Source organism: Paralichthys olivaceus, chromosome 15, assembly GCF_024713975.1.
Source record: "Paralichthys olivaceus isolate ysfri-2021 chromosome 15, ASM2471397v2, whole genome shotgun sequence".
Lineage (NCBI taxonomy): Eukaryota > Metazoa > Chordata > Actinopteri > Pleuronectiformes > Paralichthyidae > Paralichthys > Paralichthys olivaceus.
In genome coordinates, this window is record NC_091107.1 from 13,476,841 (window position 1) to 13,503,443 (window position 26,603).

At 41.4% G+C, this 26,603-nt stretch overlaps 1 protein-coding gene across 1 annotated transcript; it reads right to left on the reverse strand.

The window, feature by feature from the left end:
* Window positions 1-1,347: 1,347 nt before the first annotated feature.
* Window positions 1,348-26,557, reverse strand: LOC109628716 (neuronal migration protein doublecortin). Its single transcript, XM_020086018.2, has 7 exons — window positions 26,379-26,557; window positions 23,372-23,797; window positions 19,733-20,073; window positions 8,052-8,154; window positions 4,400-4,489; window positions 1,646-1,743; window positions 1,348-1,538 (listed from the first exon to the last, which is right to left on the reverse strand). The coding sequence occupies exons 2-7, from the start codon at window positions 23,733-23,735 to the stop codon at window positions 1,482-1,484; spliced, it is 1,053 nt and encodes a 350-aa protein (XP_019941577.1). The 5' UTR covers window positions 23,736-23,797; window positions 26,379-26,557; the 3' UTR covers window positions 1,348-1,481.
* Between the last annotated feature and the right edge of the window lie 46 nt (window positions 26,558-26,603).

Below are 26,603 nucleotides of genomic sequence, written 5' to 3' on the forward strand. Positions count from 1 at the left end.
GCCATGCACATTGGATGAAACCCCACTAACATTCAGCGCCCTGACAACAGTAAGCGCCTCAGATGAGCATGATTTAAGCTTTTTGTGATTTTTGATGCGTTACAAAGCAACATGCATAAATCTCCAGGTGTGCTTCCTCCAGAATAATTAAAAACCTAGATTATATCCCCCCTTTCTACAATTCCATGTCTAAAAATCATGCTTTGGCTTTTGAGACGAATATCTATCTTTAAATTTCACACACTGTTCGATAAAACATCGTCATATTGGTGGTGAACTGGTCCACAAGGGAATCATTTAGACTTCGGTCAATAAAATGACTTTAAAAAAGGGCCTAACTGTTTTTCCTTTGGTTGTTTTAGGTCCTTACTTTCATGATCATTCACCAATATCATGCACTGCAGTTTGTGAAAATCTAAAACACAGAGGGTATATATACCTTGAATAGACTACAGAGGGTCAAAATAGAGGAAACACCAACATAAAGATTTCCCGCGAGGGTGATGTGAGATGCCTTTTCCGATTGGACAAGGGTGAACGCCAATTTTAGCCAGAATATGGATTTTCAGACCTCCGTGTGTTTGCGGTGGTTTAAATAGCTTCATCTTACATGATTATGGTTTTATAATTTCTGGTGTAAATTCAGTGGGGAACATGAATCCCCAGTGAGGAGGCGTGGGCTTCTGCCCAGTAATCCTCTTCAGTCAGGAGCTGCATCCCACACATCCTCACCCTCTGCGGAGCGACTTCATTTTGGTTGCTTCTTTTATCATACCCTGTTATTGTGTTGAGCTAATGTTAAGACGGACACTGTAGAGACGTTATGGAAGCACAGCAATGGACGGAGATGTTATGATGGATGTAGCTATATACAGATTTACAGACTTTCTCTGGCTTCGCAGACGATTTCCTCTGACATGGGACCATTACCTTTCACACCAGTAAGCATATTGGGAAGGAGGACATGGAGAAACATCACGAATGCAAGTGATTCAAAAATCAGTTTTGACTTCACACCCTTAAAAATATCAATTTGCTGCTTGAGAGTCTGTGACTTAAAAGTTAAAGTCTGTGCATCCTTCAATGAAATGTCTGAAATCAAAGTGAAATCTTTACACCGTGAAATCTGTGGGTGAGTGAGCTGATTGAGAAATAGTGAAACCTCCAGATAGAAACGTGTGTGAGCATCAGTGAGCTGATTGAGAAATAGTGAAACCTCCAGATAGAAACGTGTCTGAGCATCAGTGAGTTGATTGTTACAAAGTGGTGGAAAGTTAGTCATTTAAAAAAGAAAAAAAGGTTTGTGTGACCCTCAAGCAGCAAGTTGTGACATAGCCCTGGTGGCTAAGGCCTTAAAAAGGAGATAAAGAAGTGGTTCTCCGAGACAACAGGTGGCACTGTGAGTGACGGTGGAAAGCAGCAGACGTATAAAAACTTCTGTGTTTCAGGCCAAAACACGAGGCGGGCTGCAGGGGGAGAGTTTACATCGATTCACCCAGAGAATCATCGTCATCCAGAGATAAGGGCAAGTAGAGATCCTGGAAAATATAAAACAAAGAAAATCACACAAGGAGCATTTAATGATGGTGTAGTAAAATAGGGTAACAAGATGAAACAGGCAGGGGGAGGAAAGGTGTCCCGGTACCTTCTGCTTGTTGTTGAGGCCTGGACTGGTGGGGGTGGAGGTGGGGGAATGCTTGGAAATCGGGGTGGACAGCTGGCTGCTGGAGCCCGTCCCGTTGGCTAAGAGAGTGCCCGCAGATCAGAGAAGAGAGGGGGGAGGAAAGGGGGTGAGGGATGGGAGAGAAAGAGGTAAACAGAGCAGTGGGTTAGAAAAGTGTGCGGGGAGAGGCTTGAACCTCTTTCCTTGGCTCTGGAGAAAAGTGATTCCTGAGCCGAGGGCTCATTTGGCCGCAGCGTAGAGGGACGCCATCTACAAGCCGTTTGTTAGAAAACATTGTATTCACTCGGTCTGCGTCTCGCCACGTTGCTAGGAAACATTGTGTTTACATCTGAGAGCGGTGCGATGAGATGTAGTCGAGCGTTTTAACTGATGTCAAAGAGTTTTTTGTCTGCAAGAGATGAAAAGCATTTAACTATGAGCCAGATGGCCAGAGTCAATTTGGGCCAATGTGTGTTGAAAAAACCCGAAGTGGAAAAAAAGCATCATTGTTAACCAACTTAATGCCACTGGCTTCATTTAACCACTCAGTCGGATAAACACACTCACAAATACAGACTTAAGAAGCTGTTGAAAGGACGAACCTGTCCAAAAACAGAAAAAAATACACATCCTATTATCTCTGGATCTAAAGATGAGCAGATCTCCCACTTTGACTGCACAGAGAGTGCAGCTTTTTCCAAACTTTTCTCTGTATCAGCAAAGTTGTCAACACTGTGGTTTTGTCTTTAGATTTCTAAAGAGATTTATTCATCCTCTGTAGAAAGTAGAGGATCACTGTGTTTTTTCACTTTCATCACAGGACCATGGCAAACACAGTTTCTATGCACTCAGCTCATTAAACCAGCGTAACTGACGACAAGTTGTTTTGTTTTTAAGAGGTTGAACAAAGTGCTGGTAACCAAGATCACTGCTCTGGAAATCACATTATATATATTTTAGATTGAGGCTAGACAATGTGAGTCTGCAGTTCAAGGTACATTATTGAGCTGTTGGAAAATAAAAAACCTCCGTACTAGCTGTGAACCAACTGGTCAGAGACAAATGGGGATACAGTAATTTATAGATTTAATGTTTGGCTATAACAATACAGTAAGCAGCCTCAGGTAGGAAGTATACATGAATTTGTTTTTTTTATCATATAATATTACTACCTCTGCCAAGGAGGTTTTGTTTTCATCTGCGCTTGTTTGTGTGTTTGATAGTTAGAAGGATAACGCAAAAAAACATTTCACGGACTTCCACAAGAGTTGGTGTGGTATGGGTCGGGGAGGAGCCCCTTAAATTGTAGGCGCAGATCTGGATCCGAACTGTCGGGCCTTGGTGGAGTGATTTCCTGGTTTAACTAGAATGCCATGGTGCGGTAGTATTTTGAGAGATCAAGTTATTTAGATTTCTTTTTTAATCCAAAAAGACAAATTCATTGAAATAGGTGGAGCATGAGAGACAAAAATTTTAGAAAATAAATATCTTTAATCCTTAAGAATGAAGACCAATTAAAATAGGCACGTCACACACAGGCCCGTGATCTCTCTGCTGACCTCTCAGAGGTGATTAAAACTCAGTTAACTCTCTGGCCTGTTGGCCAACCATCTGCTGTGTATTAAAGGACGGTCTTCCCCAATCAACGATCAATAAAATATTCAAGACAGCTGAAGGCCCGAGGGAACCTGGAAATCGCACCCCCTCACCCCCTATCTTGTAAAGTGGTGTGAAACAGGAAATGTGGACCTGCTGCCCCCACCCTGAAAACTGTGAGAGCACCGACTCTTTGCATTAACCTCAGAGGAGATTTCACAGCTCTGTCACCTGCCTCTGCTGGAGAGACACTGTCACTGACCCTCACACTGTCACTGCTCCTGTGTTGTCATGGTACCAGGGAATCATTAGCAGTATGTAATCTCATACTCGCAGAATTTGAACCCATCATTTGATACAGAAAGAAGAACTGATGCTGCATCTTTCTGGGTGTTTTTGTTTTTCTCTTTTCGTGGTTTATATGAAAACTGTTTTGTATTGTCATACCTGCCTGTGATTAGATTTCATGGCACCATCTGTCAAGCTATAAACTCATAGTAACACAGAGGTTTGAGACAGTTTTCCATTGTTCAAACATAAAGTATGATGTGAACATAAAGTATTCAAGCATGTGCAGGCATCACTGTCTCCATTATGTTCTTGTCATGGATATTATTAAATAGTAAATGGAAAAAAAAACAGCTAAAGGTAGATTTCAATGTCTTTGTTTACTTTTCATGTTTCATTCATGGGTTTAAAGCAAAGTTTCTGACAGAATTTTATTAAATCTTATCAGATTAGCCTCAATAAACAAAGGCTGTATCATCTTTAAATGAGATGTTGTTGTGAGTTGTCGTGTTTGGACGACACAGTAAAAACTGTCCCAACACAGAGAGGAAACTTCTCACACCCATCTTCACACAAAATCCATCCTTTATTATCAGAGTAAGGTCAAAGGTCAAGATCAGTTTCAGCCCTGCACCACTGGATGTGATTAGGATTTAGTGTCTTCACCCCAGGAGCTACATCACTCTGCCTTCAAATCTGATGTTGTATTCTTTTTCATTTCGCGCAGCAGCATTAGCCTCGTTCTACTTTCTACCAGCTCTTTGTTCTGATTTATGGAACAAGGTGAGGTCAGGTTCTGCTCCACTTTACACAGGAAGAGTTACAGTGTAGGTGAGATGGTAATGGGCTCACTTGATTCAGCAGGAGACTTGCTGCGCTTGATTGGAGCAGGACTCTTCACTAAACCACGCTGAGGTTTGGGCGTCTTCATCACCCTGCACTCTGTGGAGACAAAAGAAGCAAAAAGAAAGATTATCACTTGATTCCTAAACTGGCTGAGTGAGCTGCATCTGATTACGCAGCTCTGAATAAAATAAGTTCGGTATCCGTAATATCTGACATTAAACTTATAATAAAGCAACACTAGTCAAACTTCTACCGAGACAACATGTGACTAGATAATACCAAAGTGAGAAAATGTGGGATTTATGTTCTCATTTGGATGAAAATCAAAAATCATGTGTTTAAACATGTTAAAATGTCATTTGCTCCCTGTGACAAAGCAAATCTGTAGCGTGGCTCTGGGTGTGGTTCTAATCTGGTGAACTTTGACCCCCGAGGTGTGCTGTGTGTGACGGTGCATTATTGCTGCAGTAAACAAATACCAGTCTGAAAAAAGCAGGACAGCCGGGATTTGTGATGACACAAACCTAAGAAACCAATCCTGTCAGCTTGTGGGTGGAGCTCAGTAGCTGAAAAAGGCTCATCAACCAATGGTGAGCTGTGAGGGTGGGGAGAAAGGGGGGCAGTGGCAGGGCATGAATTAGCATAATGTGTAAAGTGCAGGCTTTCTAAATGAGCTATTTAATAAATCTGAATAAAAATGATGTCATTGCAAACAGAATGGCTGCCTGTTCATTCGTCATTTTGATTTGTGGGAATGAAACGTGACATGACCAATGCACTGGTCTGATCCCAGCCTCATTATGTCTCTAGTTTTAATATGTTGGTGAGGCAGAAGTTGATTTTAAGTGTGAACTAAGTCGTTTCATTCATTTTCTTAACACAATAAATTGCTTTAAATGCCTGATTGCAGCTGTGTTGTGTTGTGTCTTTTTCCCTGAGTAGTTTCAGTTCAAGTAACATGGAACACATCCGGTTTTGTGAGATGAAAAAAAAAATCCAATGAGAAGGAAGGAGCTGTTTAAATTCATGTATACGTTCGACAGTGAGTGTTTATATATATCATAGAAAGACGTATGCAGTATATATAGTGTGACTGTAATAATCAGGGCAGACAGACTCCACTCACTGCTACCCCTCCCTCTGCATCGTCCCCTCTGTTTGTACTTTCAGCCCCCAGCCCCCTCCTCTTTTCCACTTTTGATGCTAATTATACTATCTGTCCTCCCTCCGTCTCCCGGGATCGCACCATGTCTTTCTTCTCTCTCTCTTACCCTTCACACACTACTGCATGCAGACACACAGTACATTTGTGTTCCATTGTTTTGTGCGAGGTGTGCCATCGAGCCTTTTGACAGTGCTTCAGACTGGCAGCTTGTCTCGTCCACTCAGTGGTCTCAAAATAGCCCCCCCCCCCGAGTGTGTCTGCACAGATTTCCCCTCAGCCTGAACTGATGCTGCATAAACAAGAGTAGCAGGTACACACGTGCTCCACTCTGTCTGCACGTCCGTCAGCATAGATTTGTATTTAACATGAGGCGTGCATGTAAAAATAACAACAGGGGAATTAGATCTATTTTGGTGATTCTGACATGTATGTGGAAAACAAGAAGGTTTATTTCATTATCATTGCATGTGTCTGCGACGTTTGCATATATACTTAATTATTACCTCCGCCCAGGAGGTTGGTTTAAAAAAAACAACTAACATCTGGATTTGTCTGTAATGTGAATGGATACAATCAGCATTGACTCCGAGGTCAAACGACTCTGCAGCAGACACAGGTTTTTATCAGCTCTGGCTTTAATCGGCAGTGATGGAAACATGACACCCGGTGAACTTGCTAATTTGGCAAGACAGCGAGGTGCGAGAGTGCCACAGTTTTCTGTGGATTTGTGATGTCAAACATGATACAACAGGGGTAAAAAAGAAAGTAGCCACACCCACATATACCCACTAGTTTTGGTATAGAAGAGGTATAAGTTAGCAGGATCACGCAAAAATTACTCAACGGATTTCCACGAAATTTTGTGGAAGGATGTGGCATGATTTAGGAAAGAACCCATTAAATTTTGGTGCAGATCTAGAGCAGACAGCAGATCCAGGATTTTTTTTCTACATTGTTTGACATGGCATTTTTCAAGATTTTCCAGTGAATAAACAAATTCTGCACATTCAGGGGACTGATATCTATGAGTGTTTTACAGTTAGTGCAGCTTGATTGAACTTAAAGGGACAGTTGGGCCTTGGCGGTGTTATGCGCTCTACTGAGAGTCATTCTAGCTCAATATATTATCAGAACTACCTTCTAAGACAAAAGGATTTGATCTAAAGGATCCAGACTGATGCACACTATGGATACACAGTTTGGTAATGTAATGTGATGTATCACAGACAGGCCTTTCTCCTCCTCATGTCTGGATGCTCGAGACTCTCAGCCATTTTATTTAGCATTGCCCTGAGGTTATTATAGATTGAATGAAACAATTTAGATTTGGTTCCATGGGGGCGAGTATGCTGAGAGGAAAGAGCCCAGATCATTATAAATAAACTGGGATCTCCATCCTAACATGATCTGACAAGGAAGCAGGAGGAGAGAAGGGGTGAAAGGAGCATGATAACAAATCAGCCCTGTACTGCATCAGCGCAGCGTTTAGATTCAAAGGACATCTGTACCATACTGGATGCATGGAGGAGGGACTATTGGTGAAAGTGGGTTGTTAAAAATAGGGGTATTTCAAAGTCTGCGGGGAGCAGAGAGACTCACTGAGAGGATTGGTTTCACATTTTCTCTCCTCGACTTCTCAGCAGTATCAGCACCAGCAGATCAGCTGGCCTGAACCTGTCACCGGACAGATTAATGGCTCTTTCTCCTCTACCTTTTCCTCTCGCTGCTGCCGGTTGCAGATAACAGACTTCTCTCGCAGCCCTTTGTAGGCCTGCTTCTCACATATGTAATTTTTCTCCTCACACAGCTACAGTATGTGTGTGAGCATAACATCTTTTACAGGGAGAACCGCTGTATTAAACCCACTCCAGGAGCAAATTAGCTCTCCTCTTTATGAGAGGGTTTCCAGAAAAAGACATGACACATTTTATATGCTCAGGCTCTATCATAGAGGCCAAGGGACTTATGTCAGAAACATGTTGACTTTCACAGATTTGTTTAACCCTAACTCTAATTCTTTTTCTTTAGTTTGCTTCTCTAGTCTTATTTCTTCCTTTTTTCTCCCTATTCAATTGTAAATATGAGATTATGAGGCTGATCTCATTATCATTAGGTTTACAGAACAGAGTCCAGAATTTTAATATCTTAAAACATACACATAGCATTAATAATATAAATATGATTCTCTGTAGCCTATACTCTAAAGTTTGCATTGGTTGACTTACAATAAGAGTTTACTGTAGATACAAAACTGCATCAGATTAATATTCAATCAAATTATCTATGATTTAACATAAAATGCAATTCATTAGTTCTTTAAATCAAAATGCAGATGCAAACAGTGTAAAAGCCCTCCTATGCATGCAAGACATTTTCACTGCTATAATGTTGCATGAATATTTTATAATATTATTTTAGACCAAGGCATACCAAACAAAATATTATGATTTTCGTACAGTAATATCCAGTCTATACTAAAGTCATTACACTCACCGTTCTGATCCAGAGAGAAGTCATCCTGCGCATAGCGGAATTTCTCTGGTCCACATGCAATGAAGACATCATCATCGCCAAAGAAATCTTGAAGGCAGGTCACCTATGAAGACAGGAGACAGCATGTATGAGACCCTTGATTATGTGGGTTCAGCTGGTAGATCAAGACAAAGACTCTGCAGCCACGTAGGTGAAGTGAGGCTGTACTGTGCAAAACAGGAACTTATATCAGCATGCAAACATGGTCTGAATGACAATACTTAGCAAGTACGATTTCACCACCAAAGTTTTCAAGGTTAGCAAGTTAAAATTTGCTTGTTAGCACTAAACACAAAGTAAGTGGAAGGATTATGGATGCTGTAGCACTGGAGAAGTAGTCAGTAGAAATACATATCAGAGGATAAAACTTATAAATGATTTTCAGTCTGAACCAAAGCGATGTACTGACCGACAGCTCAACACTGTGGTAGAACAACACACTTGTCTACATGTGTCTGTTTTAAATGCAAATCAAAGCTCTTACACTCCCGACTGAGAGACTTAAAGACACTCAGAGGGTACATTTGCCAGGAGGGAATCATCTGTTCATATCAATCTGATCATATGCCTGTTGGGAATTCATAATAAAGTGTGAATGCTAACTCTGAACTAATTATCCATTAAGACAGCATGAGGCACTACCAATGAATGATGTAGTCACAGGTTTGATGAAATGTAAGTAGTGTTTAAATGCTGATTACATTTAATTTTAATTTTTTGTCTGTACAAAATTGAATATCTCTAACTCGCAATGTAAAAATTGTTACTAGATTTGTCCCTGATTCGGATCTGCACCCAAATGTTTGGGGTTCTTCCCTGACCCATAATGCATCCTTCACTAAGTTTCATGGAAATCCATTGAATAGCATTTGTAAAACCTGCTAACTAATAAACAATCACTGATGGAAAGGCAGAGTAAAGAAGGACACAGTCTGCGGCTAAATTCTCTGAGTAAAAGTAAGGTTGTGGTCGTCTGCCAGCCGAAGGATTTAGTCAGCCTCAGGTGGTGGTGGTCGGCCGCCTTTGTCTGTTGTTTGTCTTGTTAACATTCCTTTAGCTACAGTAGCTGCATTAAAAAACACATTCACACAAAAGGCATGAAAAGACACAAACAGAGAGGATAAAGTTACACCTTCTCTGTAATGTTTAAAAGACTAAACCTCCGTCCCATGGGACTTTTCACTATAGCAGCTGTTGACACAATATGGCCTACTTAGTGGACAGATGTCTCTGGGCCACACCTTCTTTGCTGCTCTCCAATATACAGGCCCTGTTACCAGCTCAGGCACGCCTATTAAAGCCATTCAACCTAAAAGCTCTTTCCCCTTTGGTTAAGGTTTTTTTCTTACTTCCTGGTGTAAGCAAGATTTGTTACAGAGCATCTTTGTCTCATTTTCAGTTCGTCTTTCAACACCTTTTGAGAAGTTTTATCCTTTATCACTATAATGACTGGATCAAGTCACATTAATTAAATTGCAGGTGACTTTCTGGGCTTTTTTCTTACTTTTCTAAAAACAAAATTTCTCACAGACGGAGCCCATCTGTATGTTTCTGTGAGTGGCCTGAAAGATTATCCTTTGTTGGGACGTTCGCCAGGATAGTCAAGATGTATCACGGTTTCCTTTGTGATACACATCCAAACTATGAGCTGCAGATAATTTGGGAACACCGCACCCCAGCAGCTGCCCGGTTGGTTCTCCGTCCTGCTAGACAAGCTAAAAGTGTGCGCTGGTGACTCGGTGGCGTGGCATCCAACAGCTGTACCCTCTCTGCCTCCTACAATGTTCCCACAAGATACAGGCCTGGCAGATCCCCGCTGAGGTACAGAGATGGTGCTTTGACTCCAGGGATCAAAATCTAATTGGGTTTTTTGGCCGGGGGGTGAATTTACAGACTGCACATTTGTTTTTTTTTCTTTGTTCATTATCAAGAGATCAGATACATGTTACTTTCATTAGGTTAAACCGTTGTGCTGCAGTAACATCACCTGACAGTTAATCAAGATGAAAGCATTAAGAAAGGTTCCTTTTCCCTCATGGCCACCAGGGCAGAGGAGAGGAGATGGAAAACACAGGATGGAATGGGGCGAGAGGGTAGAGACTAGTCCATGTTTTAATGGCTTTAAGAACAGAGCTTATTAAAGGGATAAAGTGTTTAGCCGACAGACTGCTACCTTAATCTCGCTCTTAACAGAATCTCCATTAGAAATGATGATTAGCTTCTCTCTGTTGGTTTCTGATTGCAGAGGACCACTTGGCAGCACTGGTTCATTTTTTGCCACTCAGTGTGTCCAGAGAGTGGAATCAAAAAATGACACGTGTAATTTACACATGGAAACTCCGGAGTTTCTGACTAATTTTATGCAGTAGTACAGTGACATGGGATGCTTGTTTGTGGTGATGCTGGTTGCAGCTTTCTTTTATAAACTGTTAAAGTGACCTGCAGTTATTGAGTCACGGTAAATAAAGACCAGCTGCAGAAAACTGAAGCTGCAACACCACTGCTGCACAAAGAGCTGCTTGTCCAAAGTTCAGCAAAGCTCAACACAGTTACCCGAACTGGAGAATCAGCGCTGATGTCATGATCGACAATGTCACTTATGTTGATGAGTCCCAGGCTTTGCTGCTATAGAACGCTGGCCGTCTGTTTTTTCAAAGTTTATTACTATTAAACGTATCACATGTCCAAATACCACAAATTCAACAAAGCATTTCCTTGGGCCCTTTACAATACACATGCCAAGACTGAATCCGAAGAGATAAACCACAGACAGAGGATGTTTGTCATCTCTTGTCTCATATATCTGGGAATGAAGGGTGCTTAGCGAGTGCTTACCTCCACCAAGGCCAAAACTCTGTCTCGCCATATGAAAGAAAACGTAGAAAAAAAATCCTGGATCCACCCGATTATCCGGATACGCACCAACATTTAAAGGGTTCTTTCTTGGATCCACACCCCTCCACCAAATTTCATGCAAATCAGTTCAGTAGTTTTTAAGAGTAATCCTGATGACAGTCACACAGCAATGACAACCTTCTTGGCAGATGGAATTGGTCACACTTTAAAGTGCACTGTTAAGTTTAAGAGTCTCATTTACTTTTCATCGCTTTTAAACCAGATATTACTATAATGCAACAGGTCAGAAACCTTTGAAAGCATGGTGGTGCAGTTCATAAAAAGGCACCAGGCTCTGAACCTGGGTACATTCTAAGTTGTAAGAAGACAACCAACGTTCTTTTCAGTCCAGAGCAACAACACTAAATCATATTTAGAAAATCCTATTAATCCAGTTACCCACAGTCATCACTTAAGATCCACATTATACAACGCAGGTCTCTGACCAGACCACTCTACATCATTAAACCTACAAATAATTCATACACAGTGAGTATCAAATGTCCTGCAGTCATTCAAACAATCATCCAAATCTGATCTGCATGTGCACAACCTTCTGATAACAAACATTATCATCAGGTATCATTTTCCTCTCGTGTGGAATCTGCCTATGAACAGTTGTTCTAAGCCTCGGTAAGTTTTGACATCTGTCTACAGTTGACAGACACACAGGAGAAAACCTGTTCGCTTTGCACGCAATGATATCGAGAGCAAAATGTCAGCGTCTCTTTGAAACGTGGCTGCAGTAAAGAAAGGGCAGGCCGGCTCGGGAACATTCGGATATAGGTTAAGAAGCATCCTCTCTCTCAATTTGAAAAGGTCAGTCAGCTGCATCAGCCACAGCCACCTGGCAACGGTATCGAGGAGAAAGACAATATGAAATGACATGATGTCATTTTGATTTCTGCAAGTCTTAGTGCATATTTTCACCCTGTGCAAGCTTACAAACACGCGCATCAGAGCCAGTATGTATAAAGTGATTGATGTGTTTATCGTAAAAAAGCTTTTATGAAGAACTGGCTCCTTCCAGACTCCAGGTCCCCGTCCCACCCCCTGTCCCACCAAGCCCATCCCTAATCTCTGCCTCACCAGCTGTCAGGACCAAATGACCCCCAGGAAACCACTAACCCCTCCACCATGAGCTATATGCTCCCATCCACAACTGAATTATTCAGAGTTCCTTACAGACCGACTGACCAATCATCCACAGACGCAGACATTTGGTGATGGAGGTCACGTGGTCAGTTTCGAAATTGAACACTGAAGTTGGAGAGATAGTGGGTCACAAGTTAGTGTCATTTCTCTAGTTTGTCTCTCTGCTGCGATTTGAATGTTCACGAAACTACTGGCAATTTCCTCAGATGTGATGTTTCTAAATTTTATAGAATGCTACAAGGAAACAAGCAATTTGAAGCTCTGTGCACACTAATGTGGATATTTTGGAAAATGTACTTTTTCTCTTTTTCCTCAATTCCAAAGTTTTCAAAACCTCTGGTTTCTGTGTATGTGCGGCACAGCTACAACAATAGTTTATAACGTAACAGTCATTATGGGTTGGGCTGACCAAACCATAATCGTTAGAGGAGTCTTTCTTTTTGCAGCAGAAATCCAAGGCCTCTGTCTTTCTCCTCTAGTTTTATGCTGTTAATGACATCAAATATGATGGGAAATATGTGTTGATAATGTGCGGTGGTGCCAGAGAGAGGTGGGAGAGGAGCAGGGAAAATGGGCAGATCTACAAAATGAATAATGTACATCGTTAAAATAACTTATGGTGTGCTAAGAAATATTTTGTGCCTGTTTCTATATTTAATCTTTAATATCAATTCGATTTTTTGACCAACTTTGGTGACAAATGTACAAATTGTTGTTCGAGGTATGAGGCATTTGAAGATGTTTTAAAGAAATGACATCAGAGTGAGTAAAAATACCAATGTGGCGCTGGTGGACCATTTCCATAGTGGAGTTTAAAAAAAAAATTCTGTCTCATATATGGAATAATATGTTTATATTATTGTGGAGGAAAACATTTCAGGTGCAGCTAAGTTAATTTGCGTTTGTGTGAAGGGGAAACATTCGAACAGGGCTCATGTGTCATTTGTCTTCGATGTACAGATGACCTGTCTTCAGCAGAAATGAATTAGTGGAGAGAAACTGGACCTCAGGGCTCATCAGTCACTCTGACTCCACACTTCCATGTTAATTGATCTCCTTGCAAAGGAAGTAAAGCTGATCAATGTTGCATTGCAACACTCTGACTCCCTGTTGTGACCTGGGCGGCTCATCTAACCTGTGCTGCTATGACTAACACTAAAGACTTAACAACAGTGTAAATGAGTCAGCAGATTGACCGTCAGTACACTCAAATACATCCTTAAAGAATAAAATACACCATAGAGGAGTCATCTCACATCAGCCCCTGAGGTTCTCCTCCCACCTCTGTACAAGTACTGCACTGTACACAGAAAAGTCTTCATTGGTGGTGCACACTGCAGCATTTTCTATTTGTCTGTGTTTTCTTTACAGCAGTATTAGGGATTTCTAGAAATTCAATTCAAGTTTTATCAGAATAAAGAATAAAGTTTAATTTTTCAGGGGGAATATGAAGATATCAGCTTGTTTCCTGCATTAAAATGTGAAATGTTAAATGTTAAAAATTACATCTGCGTGATATTCAGAGGGGTTTAGTAGTTTCTCATGAGACACTGAGATTTATAATCAAGATTTGGGATCAACAATGTCATTCTGACAAACACAGGTTCTCTTTGCAAAATGTTTTATTTTCAGAATATCATCTCATTAAATTATGACTTAATTTAAGTAATATTATGACATTATTCTCTTTAATATGACCCTAATACGTCACAGGCATGTGGAGGTAAGGATGTGACTCTGCGTTAGGTGTAAGGTTGATTGCATAGTAATCAATTAAAGTTAAATTAAAGTAAAGACAAAAGCAAATCCTACAGTGAGCAGATCATTTTTCATTAAATATCACATTGTGTAGTCTCAGGATTACTGAGCTGTGTGAGAGGATGTGTAAAAAAAGATTCAAAGGCTGAAAAAGAGCCAGTAAGACCTGGTTTGCAACCCATGAGGAAACACCCACACACACTCCTTCACTGTTGGATCAATATCAGCCTCTGCAATGAGCAGAATATTCCTACAGAACACACTATCTCCATTTTGTCCATCAGTGTCTCACAGACAATGAAAAGAGCTTCAAAAATATTACAAATCATATTTAATTGGCAGATTTTCTATCAACGGCTCATTAAAATCAATTGCAGTAAATTAAAATATAATTACAACCCATATTTGGGCATCAGTCACCGTTTTTCAGGAAATGATTCGCTGGTTGCTTCTCTGACCTGTCGGTGACCTTGGTGCACCAGCAAAGCGCCTGAGTGCTGCTGCAGTTTTTTTCTTTCCGGATGCATTTGGAGCACAGATGAGCCAGTTAGGCTGCAATATCTGCACTGTCATGGGGACCAGCTGGTGCCTGATGTTGTTTTAACCCCGCCCCTCCCCGAGCCCTGAGGAAGCAGGCTTTCCATTTGGATGACTGATGTGGTCTCAACATTATTAAATCCTGCCACATCCACCCCCCACCCCCCACCCCCCACGCCCCCGCTCACTTGTTGATGTCTCGTTCGTGAAGGAAGGGGGGTTGTGAGGGGACGGAGGACACGTACGGGTTGCCATGCCTGCCCAGGATGCTTCATCATGGGGGCCGCGCCCCTCCATCAGCCTGACTGTGTGTGTGTGTGTGTGTGTGTGTGTGTGTGTGTGTGTGTGTGTGTGTGACTGATATGCGGCTGTAGTGACAGGTGAGGAGCAGAGAGCAGGCAGGTAAGACCCTGCGTAAAGGGCACACTCAGCGTATTACAGCCATTGTCAAAACCTGAATCCATTACAGTGGAGCTTATTGCCATGACAACTGCTTCTGCAGCATGGCAGAGAGCAGGCAGACTGCATGAGCACTGATAACCAGGAAGAATCAGGCTTTTCTTCCCAGTTACTGGATACTGGAAGCCCTGAACCCACGCCTCTATCCATCTCCCATTCAGTGAATTATTTCGCAGCATCAGTTATTTGCTTTTAAAGCGAATTTGAGTCTTTTGTTCTTCGACAATAACGGTGTGACCTTGTGCCTGAAGCATCCGTTTCTTTTCTTCTGTGACACTTGTATACATTATCCTTGATTATAAAAAATTACTTCACTCTAAAATCAGCTTAGAATAAAGGACACTCAAATCTGAGAGACTCGTCTGCAATCCTGCATCAAGGCAATTCACAAGGACAAATCACACAGCAACACAATGGACCCTCCCGACATATATATTTCTCTTTACAAATGATATTAGGATTTGGCAACCACCCAAACTGCAATTCTGCTGAACAAGTCGTAGATCTTAAATGCAAATCAGAAGTATTCTCTCGTGCAGACACCTCTCTCACAGAAGAATGCAGAATAGAGTGCCAGCAATTAAATAAACCCTCTCTGGTTTAATGAAGCCTTTAGAAGCAGTGAGGGCAAATCAAGAATTTTATTTCATTTCTTTTCTGTGAGGAGCGTTGAATAATTACTCCCCATCAGCAAAAATAAAATGATCCTAATTTGCTCTTAGAATGGAAAATGACTCCTGAATCCACCGGCCCCACCCTTCCTGACTGAAGTGAAAAGCACCGACATTTGAGGGGAAAATTGGAGTGATTTTGTTCCCGGACAAAGAGAAGACGACAGGCTGTCTTTAGAGTCGACACAGCACTGAGGAATACGCTAAAATCCAGCCTGAGGAACATCCATTTATAAAAAAAGAGACAGAGAACACAACCCGAGCCACCTTTTAGTCTACCACAAATTAATCTTTCAGAATCAAACATCACTATCATGCTACACCCAATGATGGAATGTACAGGTAAAGAAATAATAATGTGACGTGATTTTTTAAAAACCAAAGGCTTGCATTGATAGTAGACTCTCACACCCACTACAGGATGTGGTATCTGACAGACCAGTCCACACCAGCTGGGCTCTCTTTGTGCCCGAGATGTGGTCTCCTAGCAACCGGTCCCAGCAGCTATCGCAACGGAATGGGAAGAGGAGGATCAACGCAGAGTCAGGGAGGGGCGGGCGCTGCATCAATATTGCCTCTACCATATCACCTCCACCACAGAGCAGCTGCAGTGTGCCTCTGCACACAAAGGCGCCGCAACGTGTGCAGCATTTTTCCCACATTTCTGCGCATTGCCACGAGGCGCCGGCACGACTCAATGGACACTAATCATGAAATAATCGATCTATAGCTACAGCGATGACAACGGGATCAATATGCTCTGATTGGGATGGCTAAAGCATGGGGTGGCTGTTAAATACATTTTGTGGGAAGCAGTAATCATTAAAAATGTATAGCAAGGAAAAAAAAAAACCTGACCACAGAGATAAATGCACAAAATCACAATCCTACAAGATGATCACAATGTCCAAACATCTTAGAAAGTGTTTCTGTAGGAAAAATCAGTGCAACGCCCAGGGCGGCCAGACTGCACCCATGGGAGAGAGCATTAAAATCAAATTCCCTAATCTATCAATTCAGCGCTCTGCCCCTCCTCCAATACACACATGTGCCTTATTAATACAAAGTAAAAAAAAAAAAGTACAACCTAAAGGAGCTCAGCAGGCCACAATCCCCAGTCCATCTGTAATGAATAATACAGGACAAAAGGTCCCCACACGAGGATTTGTGAACATTTAACCATATCAAAGAGGGGACTGAAGAACAGATGTCTGTATGCACATCCACACATGCTTTCACGACTGCTCCGCATCCACACCCCCGTTCATTTACTGCCACTCACAAAAGACTGGAAAACAAAAGCTATGTGATCTCTGCAGCAAAATACAGGTGGGACGTGTGCAAGGTTTTAGATTAGGTCACCCCCCACTGCACAGAAAAACATATATAACCAAACTAACCTTTTTCGTTGGACCACAGGACTCATTCATATTCTATTTATTGTGTTATGAAATCATACACATCTTGATATAAAGGATATAGACCACTCAGACGATCTCAGAGATCTCTCCATATCCTCCCAGTTGAAGTGACCCTGCCTAGTGGCTGCTTGTCCTTCAAGATTGTTCCATTAACGCTCAAACATGAATAAAACATTACGTCCTTTTATGACTGTGAAGAGAAAACAATAGTCTTCCCCCAGGAGTGACTTTTATCCAAAGTTCATACAGATCATTTGATCTCTGTGCTTTTGCATCTGTGCCCAGATTTTAACCTACATATTATTCTAGTCTAATATACTTTATATTCTGATAACTTCATGGTAAACCTGGATTGGAGATAATAGCCTATACAAGAAATGAATGTGCTTTATTAGCAGTGTGGAATTGAGGCACTGCTTATCTGACAATTGCCAAGCCTTTTACCAAATATGGTCTTTCATATCTTCATTGTGTTTAAAGAGAAACATGTGAAAAAATGTTCTTGCCTTTACTGGCGATGTTCTGATACTAGCATCAGAAAGGCCTTCGATACTGCCAAAAATGCTGGGTCAAGCATCGCTAGTGCCAAAATCCATACCAAGTTTGGTGCATATAGTATATTAATTTAATTCAGATTAAACAGTGATTTTCTTTGTTCTTTCAAACACAAAGTTTAGTTATCGAAATCTTTATCAGGGAGGGAATGATGGTATCAGAACATCTCTGCCCTTTCCAGACGTAAAGTTACAGATTGACCGGGCTATTTATCTTTGTGGAGAAACTTTATCTCAAAACTGGACATCAGTCAGAGCCAAAGAGAAAGTAAAAAAATCTAAAATTCTACCAATAAAAATATAAAATTTGCTGATTAAATTTATCAGGTAGGCAAATTAGACTGCAGTATGAACTAGCGAATCACAACATTTCATTCACATTTCAATATCGTGAAATAAAGATTTTTGGATGTAGCATAAATGTCCATAAATGCCAGTGTGATGAACATAAGTGAATAAGCACTTTTTGCTCATAATTAAATTCCGGACTGGGATTTATATTTTTGTATTCAGGCAGTATTTTGCCTTTAATCCCACACTGTGGTGCATATTACAGAGTTTTGACGTCACTGCGTGTTTTTACTGCCCACAGCCAGCCAGTGGAAACTGGCTCTCTACAGGTTCCTCTCAAGGGGATTCCTGTGCCCTGAATTCTGTTTGGCTACATCAGCCAAATGATCCCATTCAGTGAACTCCAGAGAGTCGTCAAGCTCGCTCAGGACACTTTACTCTGTGGCTTCTGTTACACGGAGCAAGACGTGTGCATTTCAAACCTCAACAACTCAAGCACCATCATCACATAGGGAATTAATATTGAGGATACAGACACGTTTTTGACAGACAGACTGTCTCAAGAACGATGGGAAGCTTTAAAGAAATGTTTTAACTCTCTCAGATTTTTTTCCAAAGTCAGCATATTGGGTTAGCATAAGGATTTCATTTTTACTAAAATACCTGCATGCACCCACCCTAAATACAGCAACAAAGGGGGACAAAATTATCAAACAACAATAAAGGGCTTGACTCTTTGTACACAGCCATAGTGGGTGGAGGGAAGAACTTCCCAGGACTTGAGCTTTTCAGTCACAGATCTAAAAAATACCAGTGTCCTAAAACCTAACTCCACAACAAAAGGCAGGTGGACAGGATACTAATGACCTGAACCACAAGACAGGAGAATATGTCGTGGGAGACTGACATGAGAATAAAGACTGCAGACAATGAATGTCATTGTTTGCTCAGGTTGTTCTCATGGACGCTCAAGGTTCTCATGAACTGGCTGTTTCACTGTTGACTTATGGTCAGAGAGGACAAAAGCATTTTGTTGTTTTTATTGCATTCACGAACACATAATTTGGTTTCCTTCTTCTTTTGATGCTAGCTACCTGCCTGGGTGTGGGTGGAAATAGGATTAATGACCTGATTGACCTCAATCCAGACCACAAATGTTCTATTGTGTAACTAATGTGCTCTACCACCTTTATTTCTGGGAAAGAGTTTTATTCTGAGTTTGATATGAAGACAAAAATCTTGGTACATTTGAGTTTTAGCTGTTTTGAGGTTTTCATTTGCACATCATGACCCAATTACAGGTTTCCAGCTGCAAGTATAGAGCAAAACTGTGACCACCGATTTTTAGAACAGTTCTGGTTCCGCGAGTACATTTCCCATTCATTGACCTTTCAGAAAATCTTTTTTTTAAAAAGAGTTTTAAGCCTAGAACATAGCCGGCCAGCTACGAGGTGAATCCTCACCACAAAATGCTGAGAAAAAAAGATATTGGTACAAGACATATGTACACATACACACATACATAAATATTTTAAGATCAAAGGAACTATGCATCCCTTGGACCATTGCAAATTATCCCTTAGCAACGACATCGTCTTTAATTAGACCTTGTTTAAGTGATGTTAACCTCTTTCTTTTCTTCATCTCTATAAAACTGCAGCATGCTGGAAAGATAAATCATGATCGCTCTGAGGTAAAGTTAATGTATCGCTGAACGATGCGATGATAAGACATGATTTTTGTGGTTGTGGTAAACTCTTCCTTGGTTAGAGCAAAATCCACCAATCAGAGACATCTCTATTACACCTTAGGATTGTATGTAGTGTTGTACTTCTCTGTTGAGCTCTAATCAAATGTCTTATCTGGGAGCTTGATGTATGAGGGCTGAAGGTGAGACATACCTGCTTGCCGTCAAGCGTGTAGATCCTCTTCACGACCCCACTTTCAAGTTTTATGGCCTCTGTGATGTCGGTGAGGACCTGCTCAAAGGAGTGTGCAGTTTTCTTGTTAAGCAGAACACGCACAGCCTTGCGAGGCTTCACGCCACTGCGCATCACCGTCACAAGCTTGGGTCGAACAAAGTCCTTGGTCTCCCTGGGCTCGCTTGCAGCTTTGGCGGCTAAGGACTGCATGTTCTTCTGGCTCGCCGAGGCCTTTACATTCACGGACCAGTTGGGGTTGACGTTCTTTGTGTAGTCGACCTTCTTGTACAAGTTCTCTGATGCACAAACATAGCTTTCCCCTGCGACGGCAAATAAAAAAATTGGGTTAGTGTTTTGAAACACGTTCAGCAGTTCAACTCTGACACTTGAGAGTCCCAGAGGTGTCCAATCAGAAACATTGCAACCTGCAGGAACTCAAATGATCAGATATCAAGACCAGTGGGAGAAAATGTAACACCTCTGATTTCATCTCAAATCGATCTAATGTCACAACTAAAACTCATTTTGTCTTTTTGAAGAATATAGTGCAAACTGCAGTTGCTGTCAGTTTGATTTTCAGACCTTGCTGAGAATTGAAATGGTCTACAGCACAGTGATCATGAATAATGATGTACCATAACTCCCACCTGCAAGTCTTTGTCTGGTGTTTAAGGAAAAAACTAAACTAAAAGATCTCCCATGAGAACACAGCACAAATCAGTCCAACAGTACCTGAGCTGTATGGTACACACTGACAGTAATAACACAGTAGAGATACATCTTCGCACTTTGAAGACTCATTATGGTTAAAATATTTCCTTCGGCTTCATTAGACCTATATAACAACACACAACACATTAAAGGAGGCCTTCAGTTAGGACAGTGCTGATAGAATATATATCACTTCATGTTGTGTTTTATCTTTAATTTCTTTGTGTCGCTAATTACTCTTTGTGGCAATGTATCATTTGGCTGATGCTTTGCGTTCCTTCACACAGCACAGATGCAGGTGGATAAGTTTCCCAAAGAAAGCAAACATGGAGGACAATGAACGCAACACTTAACATGGTCATTTTGAACAGGGAAACAACTCAGACTAGTCAAAGATTATCAAGATCATAGTTAAAGAGGAGATACTTCTGTCACCAGGAGATGGTTTCACATAAGAAAAGTCTGAACCACAAATCCAGACTTTATGTTAATTATACCGCCTCAACACACTCAAATCCAACTAAACTATTTTACCACCTACGCAAGAATCATGTCAAACAGTACAGAGAGAGTCTAGTGAGTGAGAAAGTACAAAGAAAATCTGACGTTCTAAGAGGCTTTGATCCACGGCAAATCATATAAAAAAGAATTAAGCGGATAACAGCTGCAGATACAAGATGTACATAAAAGATGGACGACAATGACAAGTTCTCCGTAAGTGATGCTAAGGCTTCCAAATCACTACCTAATGGCTTGCTCCAGTATCAATCCAATAAATCCTCCTTTCTCCATGTTAGCAGATGGGACATGGACTAAACTAAAAAGTCAAAAAAATGTCAAATACTATTTTCTCAAAGACGATTTTTGTTATTTTAAGTAGAAGACTGGTTGTGGTTGTGCATGCATGTATCGTCAGGACCTTGTGACCACGCCATCGTTCCCCCGATTGCTTATGTGCAGACTGCAAAATGGGAAAAACCGCAATATTCCCATCTAGAATATTTTAGTTTGATTTCTGGATGGGGGAGGACGATAATCTTTAAACAGTTTAGGGTCACAATTTATAAAGGAAAAAAAACAATTTACACTGCAAAATTTACATTAAAATATCTTAGATTACATTTTACAGAAAATGGTCTAAATCGTGATAAGTATTATAATCTGGATATGTAAAAATCTATATCGGAATATGAGATTTGAATCATATTGCACAGCCCTTACCTCAGTGATATGCTAATACTCTGCGTCATCAAAAATGTATCTCTAAATTGCCCCGTCCTTCTTACAGCTTTCTAAATAACCTACGGTAATTTTCATTGTCATTCCCTGACCTACAGTTTCTACAGCAGATTGTGCTGAAGAGCTACAGTAAAGACAAAAGGCAGCAGGGGGAAGAGAGATAAAGAGAACATTTGGCAAAAGAGAGAATCCAGAAGGCAACAATTAGGCCAAAAGTGGAGAAATGACTGCAAAGACAAAAGGCACACAACAGGATTACACTGTGCACAAGAGATTGAGCAATTAATTATAACCCACAAGAGGAAGCACAACGAAATGCCCCCCACCACACATAGTCTTTACTGTGCAGCCGCTTTACTGCACTCACCACACAGACAGACAAACACACACACACACACACACACACACACCCACCACATACACTCCTATCTCTCCTAAGCAGCTCAAGTAGCAGAGATGATCTCCTCATTTTGGACAAAATAAGCTGCAGTTCCTCTTCCAGCTTCTTTAGAGAAGTCTCATAAAACAAAGTTTCTCAGCAAAAAGCGCAGGGCTTAAGGTTGGGCCACTTCATTCGATCGTAAATACAATCCGGAGAATCATTTGAATATTTAGATTGATTTAAGAATCTGGCAAGATCTAAATATTGTACTCAAAAAAGGGGTTTTGCCGATTTATGGCTTTCCTCTGTGCATGGATCATCCTGTCGGGTGCCAAGGAGATGCCATTGCCACAAATCTGTCAAAATCATCTTTGGCAACTTCCACAACATGAATCTGAATCATTTCTTTGCTCGGATCATCCCTCTGATGCCAAATACAGACACTAACAGATATGACGGCAGCTGCTCATAAAGCTTTGAACAAGTGATTATCATCCGAAGCAGTAATAGTTTGAAATTAGTCATAATGTAAAACACCATGACTAACTAATCAGGTTTTCTATTAAATTTTTGAATACAATATATAAAGGTTTGGCAGATGAAAATCCCTCATAAATTGGCAATGGACATTTCTTTTAAGAGTCAGATCCTAACGCTGTCTGTTAATGAACCATTTATCCCATGCTGAGCTGCAGAGAGCTGACGCTACAGCTCTGTATGAACCATGCTGGGTCTAAGCTAAACATCCGAAAACTGAGACCCCTGAGCCCCATTACGACCAAGGCAGAGGACCTGCTTTCAACTCCGTCAGCGGGAAATCTTCAACAGCTGAATCATGAAATACTATTTATTATGAGTGACATGAGATATAACCAGTTTGAGAATGAATGATGATTTTGCAAACAGATTTCTCAGTCAGGGAAAGAGAGAGAAACAGTTTGAAAGAATTTACAAAAGTCGACCATGTCACTGAACTGCCCCAAAGTAACCCACCAGATTAAAAGTTACTACATCATATAAGAGATTATAGGAGTCTAGACCAGACAGATAAGACTTCTAATCTCAAAAAACTGGAAATGTTATTCTTTTAAATCTTCTCAGCGCAGAAACTGACTTGATCTTCTTTAGCATGGTGGCCTATAATGTCTCAGTTTGATCTCACCAGGACAGCTCTACTGGTGAACAAAGAAATTGATAATCCAAACAATCCGGTATCCCATGAAGGAGATGCATTAAATCAGATTAGTGCTTAGGGGGGTGGGGGGTCCTGCTAAAACAATGCTTACCTTCCTCTAGCTCATCCAAGGATTCGATCTTCTGCATGCCATCAATAGTGAAGATGAAGCGGACGCCCTGTGGCAAGTTGATGTGGTCAGAAAGCGAGCGTGTGAGGTCAGCCAAGAGGGCGTCAAAGGTGCGAAATCGGTCGTTGGCCACAGCGTACACGATGCCCTTAAAGTAGCGGTCTCCGTTGCGGTAGAAGCGCACTTTTTTGGCTTTCTTCTCATTGCTGAGGGCCTGCAGGGTGCGTGTGCGATAAAAGCTGCAGTGGGCACTGTGGGTCGGGCTGGGGAGTCCATTCATGCGCCCACCACGTGGGGTGCGGGATGCCTTGTCTCGCTCGTCAAAATGTCCAAAGTCTAGCTCCATGGTGACTGAAAGTTGTGATGGTTGTGACGAATGTGTGGTGGTGGTGACCAGCTCCGAAGAGTCTAAGAAAAGAAGGAAAACAATGTATGTGATGCATCGTAAAGTAACATACTGAAATTATAGTATATATAATTTGTGATACAACATTGAGTTTTAATCTCTTGGCTTGATCCAAAAACAGGGACCAGAAGACATGGAGAGTTCAAATGTCAGGAATACAGCAACAGTTGAAGTCAGAGTCTGATTATCCATTGTTATCGTTAATATATATTGTGCAATCATTCAACAATTTAACCTCAGTTAGAGCCGTAATCACTTTCACCATATATTTTGCAAATCGTGGGGATTTGTTCTTATGATGAATTCAAATGATGCACCTTCAGCCATTAAACAATACACAATTTATTCTACAAGATAGACTGGCTAGAGTCTTTCCCTGTTAATCTCCGATCTGAGCAGAGTAAAAATACTCCCAACCCAGAGCAAAAACACATTAAAACATGTATTTCACATCTAAACATATATTTTATGTTGAAAACTTTTACACCGCTGTAAAACATAAATACCGACATAAAAGAGGACGTTATCTGTGCCCTGTTTGAAGCCCTGCTCGACTGACTTTTCATTCATTATGTGTTCTTTAAAACAAGAGTGATCTCAAATCCCAAACCGAGGAGCAGAATAAATAAGCCAAAGGTGTCGTGCATGTCACTTGTTTCACTCACAGGTCTTCATTAGCCAACAGGGCTTGACAGTATCGACTGACAGCTCACAGCTCTTTAAATACAGCTCAACTCTAAGTGGCTGGTTAACAAGGAAACTTCTGTCACTGATAAAGTCTGTTTTAATAATGCACCATTTTATCACAATTTCATACACACTGTGAGTCACTATTATTTAAGTAGAGCTGCATCATGATGACATCACTAAATCACTAAATTGTTCCACATGCCAGTTGTTTCCTGAACAGAACACTGATCATCGTTGATTAATCAATTGGTCCATAGACACTGACATTTTGATAATGAAGTACTTCTTTGATTAAATTCAACTGCACTTTTTTTTTTAGCTTCTCCGAAGAGAGGAATTCTTCTGTTTTCAATCAGAGTAAACTCAAACCTCTTCAGGCTGTTCTATTGGCTTGTCGATTGAACTGGGAATTATCACATTTATTAATAAGAAAATGAATTGTTAATTGCAGGCCTAGTTCAAATAGGACATCAATTGTACACATCATCCAGTCCTACTTCCAATGAACATATTAAAAAGTCAAGGATATTCCCTTCAGGACTCATGTCTGTCCCTTACACCATTTTGTTTCATGCAAAACCAGCCAATGAAATTTTGTCTGACACTGCTCATTCGTTCACTGAATCTTTCCTTTGTGGTTTTCCATGATTTAAAGTAGGGCTGAACGATATTACCAGATGTTATTTCAATATCGATATTATAACGATCAACATCACATTAATAAGTCTATTGAGTTTAAAAGCTGGTTTGGTAAAGGTTGAAGCTTTAAACTCATCTTTATTGGCAGAGAAAAAGACAAACACTTTACAAACCTAAGGTCGATCGATTACGTGTCGTACCTCCTCGCTGTGCTTGCATAATGCATAAGCATAATTAGTTTGGTTATATTGCTCTGGATGAAAATGATATTGTGATAATCACTGATATCGTTTGAAACCCTTTACGTTATACATATACAGTGCATCATGCAAGATAGACACATGGTGCCGCCACCCATACATGTGGTGGGGCCCTCCACCCTCAGCTTGAACCCCTGGTGCTGCTGCTGCTGACTGGCGTTTTATGACAGGCTCACTGATGAGGGGTGGGACTTGAGCAGAATGGGTGCTCCTCAGCTGACAAAGGCCAGGTTTGGAGCCCATCTGCTGCAGCATAATGGGCAGATCTGAGTGTGACCCTTCCCCAGTGGAGCATCAACTAGGACGGTCCATTGTCTCAGACAGTGACATCACCACCACCATCACTGCTGCTGAGTCCAGGAGGTGCAGCACCATGCTTCTCTCAGACAGGACACTCATCATCAAACAGTTCCAGTGCAAAGCTATGTGACATGACATCATGATCGCCTCCCTTTTAAGGCAGATTGATGCACTGCAGTTTGATCATCACATTAAATCCAGATTCACATTTTAAGCAGCAGCAGCAACACTCCTATTTTTTTTTCTCTGCTCCTGAACAAGCCTCCCACTCCCACTCCATACCACAGCATGACTCTCTCCATCAGAACCCATCCACACACACACACACACATCCACTGTATCTCTCACATCACGCTATACAAAGCTGCTTTCACATCACACCCACAAAGAGAAAAGTTTCCTGATGCCTCACTTCTTCTCCTTTATGCAGGATGGAGGAGGTGAGGCCACATGGCAGCAGAGCAGCTGCACAAAATGCAAGTTTTCCACCAGAAAAAAAGAGGGGAGGGGCACTACACCTCCTCACAATCCACCTGCTCACATCTGATCACCTCAAATATAAAATCCTTCATCCAACACATGAATACCCACTGTGTTCACTCAATTTACCCACTCCCCATTCTAAACCAGCCCAATCCAATGTCTCCTTGGATCAGCAGAGTCTGTGGATGATCCCACCAAGTGGAGGACTTACCTGCGTCTCTGCAGCTGCCGGCGGAGGAGTGAAGGGTGTGTGTGAGTGTGTGGAGGGGGGGAGTGAGTCTATGCAGCAGGATGGAAGAAGCACGCCGTCTCTCTCCTCGCCTTTGTCTGCCTTCAGTCTGAGAGCCGAGCCGCTGCTGCTGCCTGCCTCCACTGGGTCCTAAAGCCAATGAGTCTCGGACCCGCCCACCGTGAAAATAACCGGAGGTACCAGTCA

Excerpts from the sequence above, each read along its gene's own strand:
- LOC109628716 (XM_020086018.2), bottom strand. The coding sequence starts at position 23,735 with ATGGAGCTAGACTTTGGACATTTTGACGAGCGAGACAAGGCATCCCGC. Across the intron at positions 20,074-23,371 it reads CTTGGATGAGCTAGAGGAAG|GGGAAAGCTATGTTTGTGCA; the intron begins GTAAGCATTGTT and ends TTGCCGTCGCAG. Across the intron at positions 1,744-4,399 it reads CAAGTCTCCTGCTGAATCAA|CCAACGGGACGGGCTCCAGC; the intron begins GTGAGCCCATTA and ends GCACTCTCTTAG.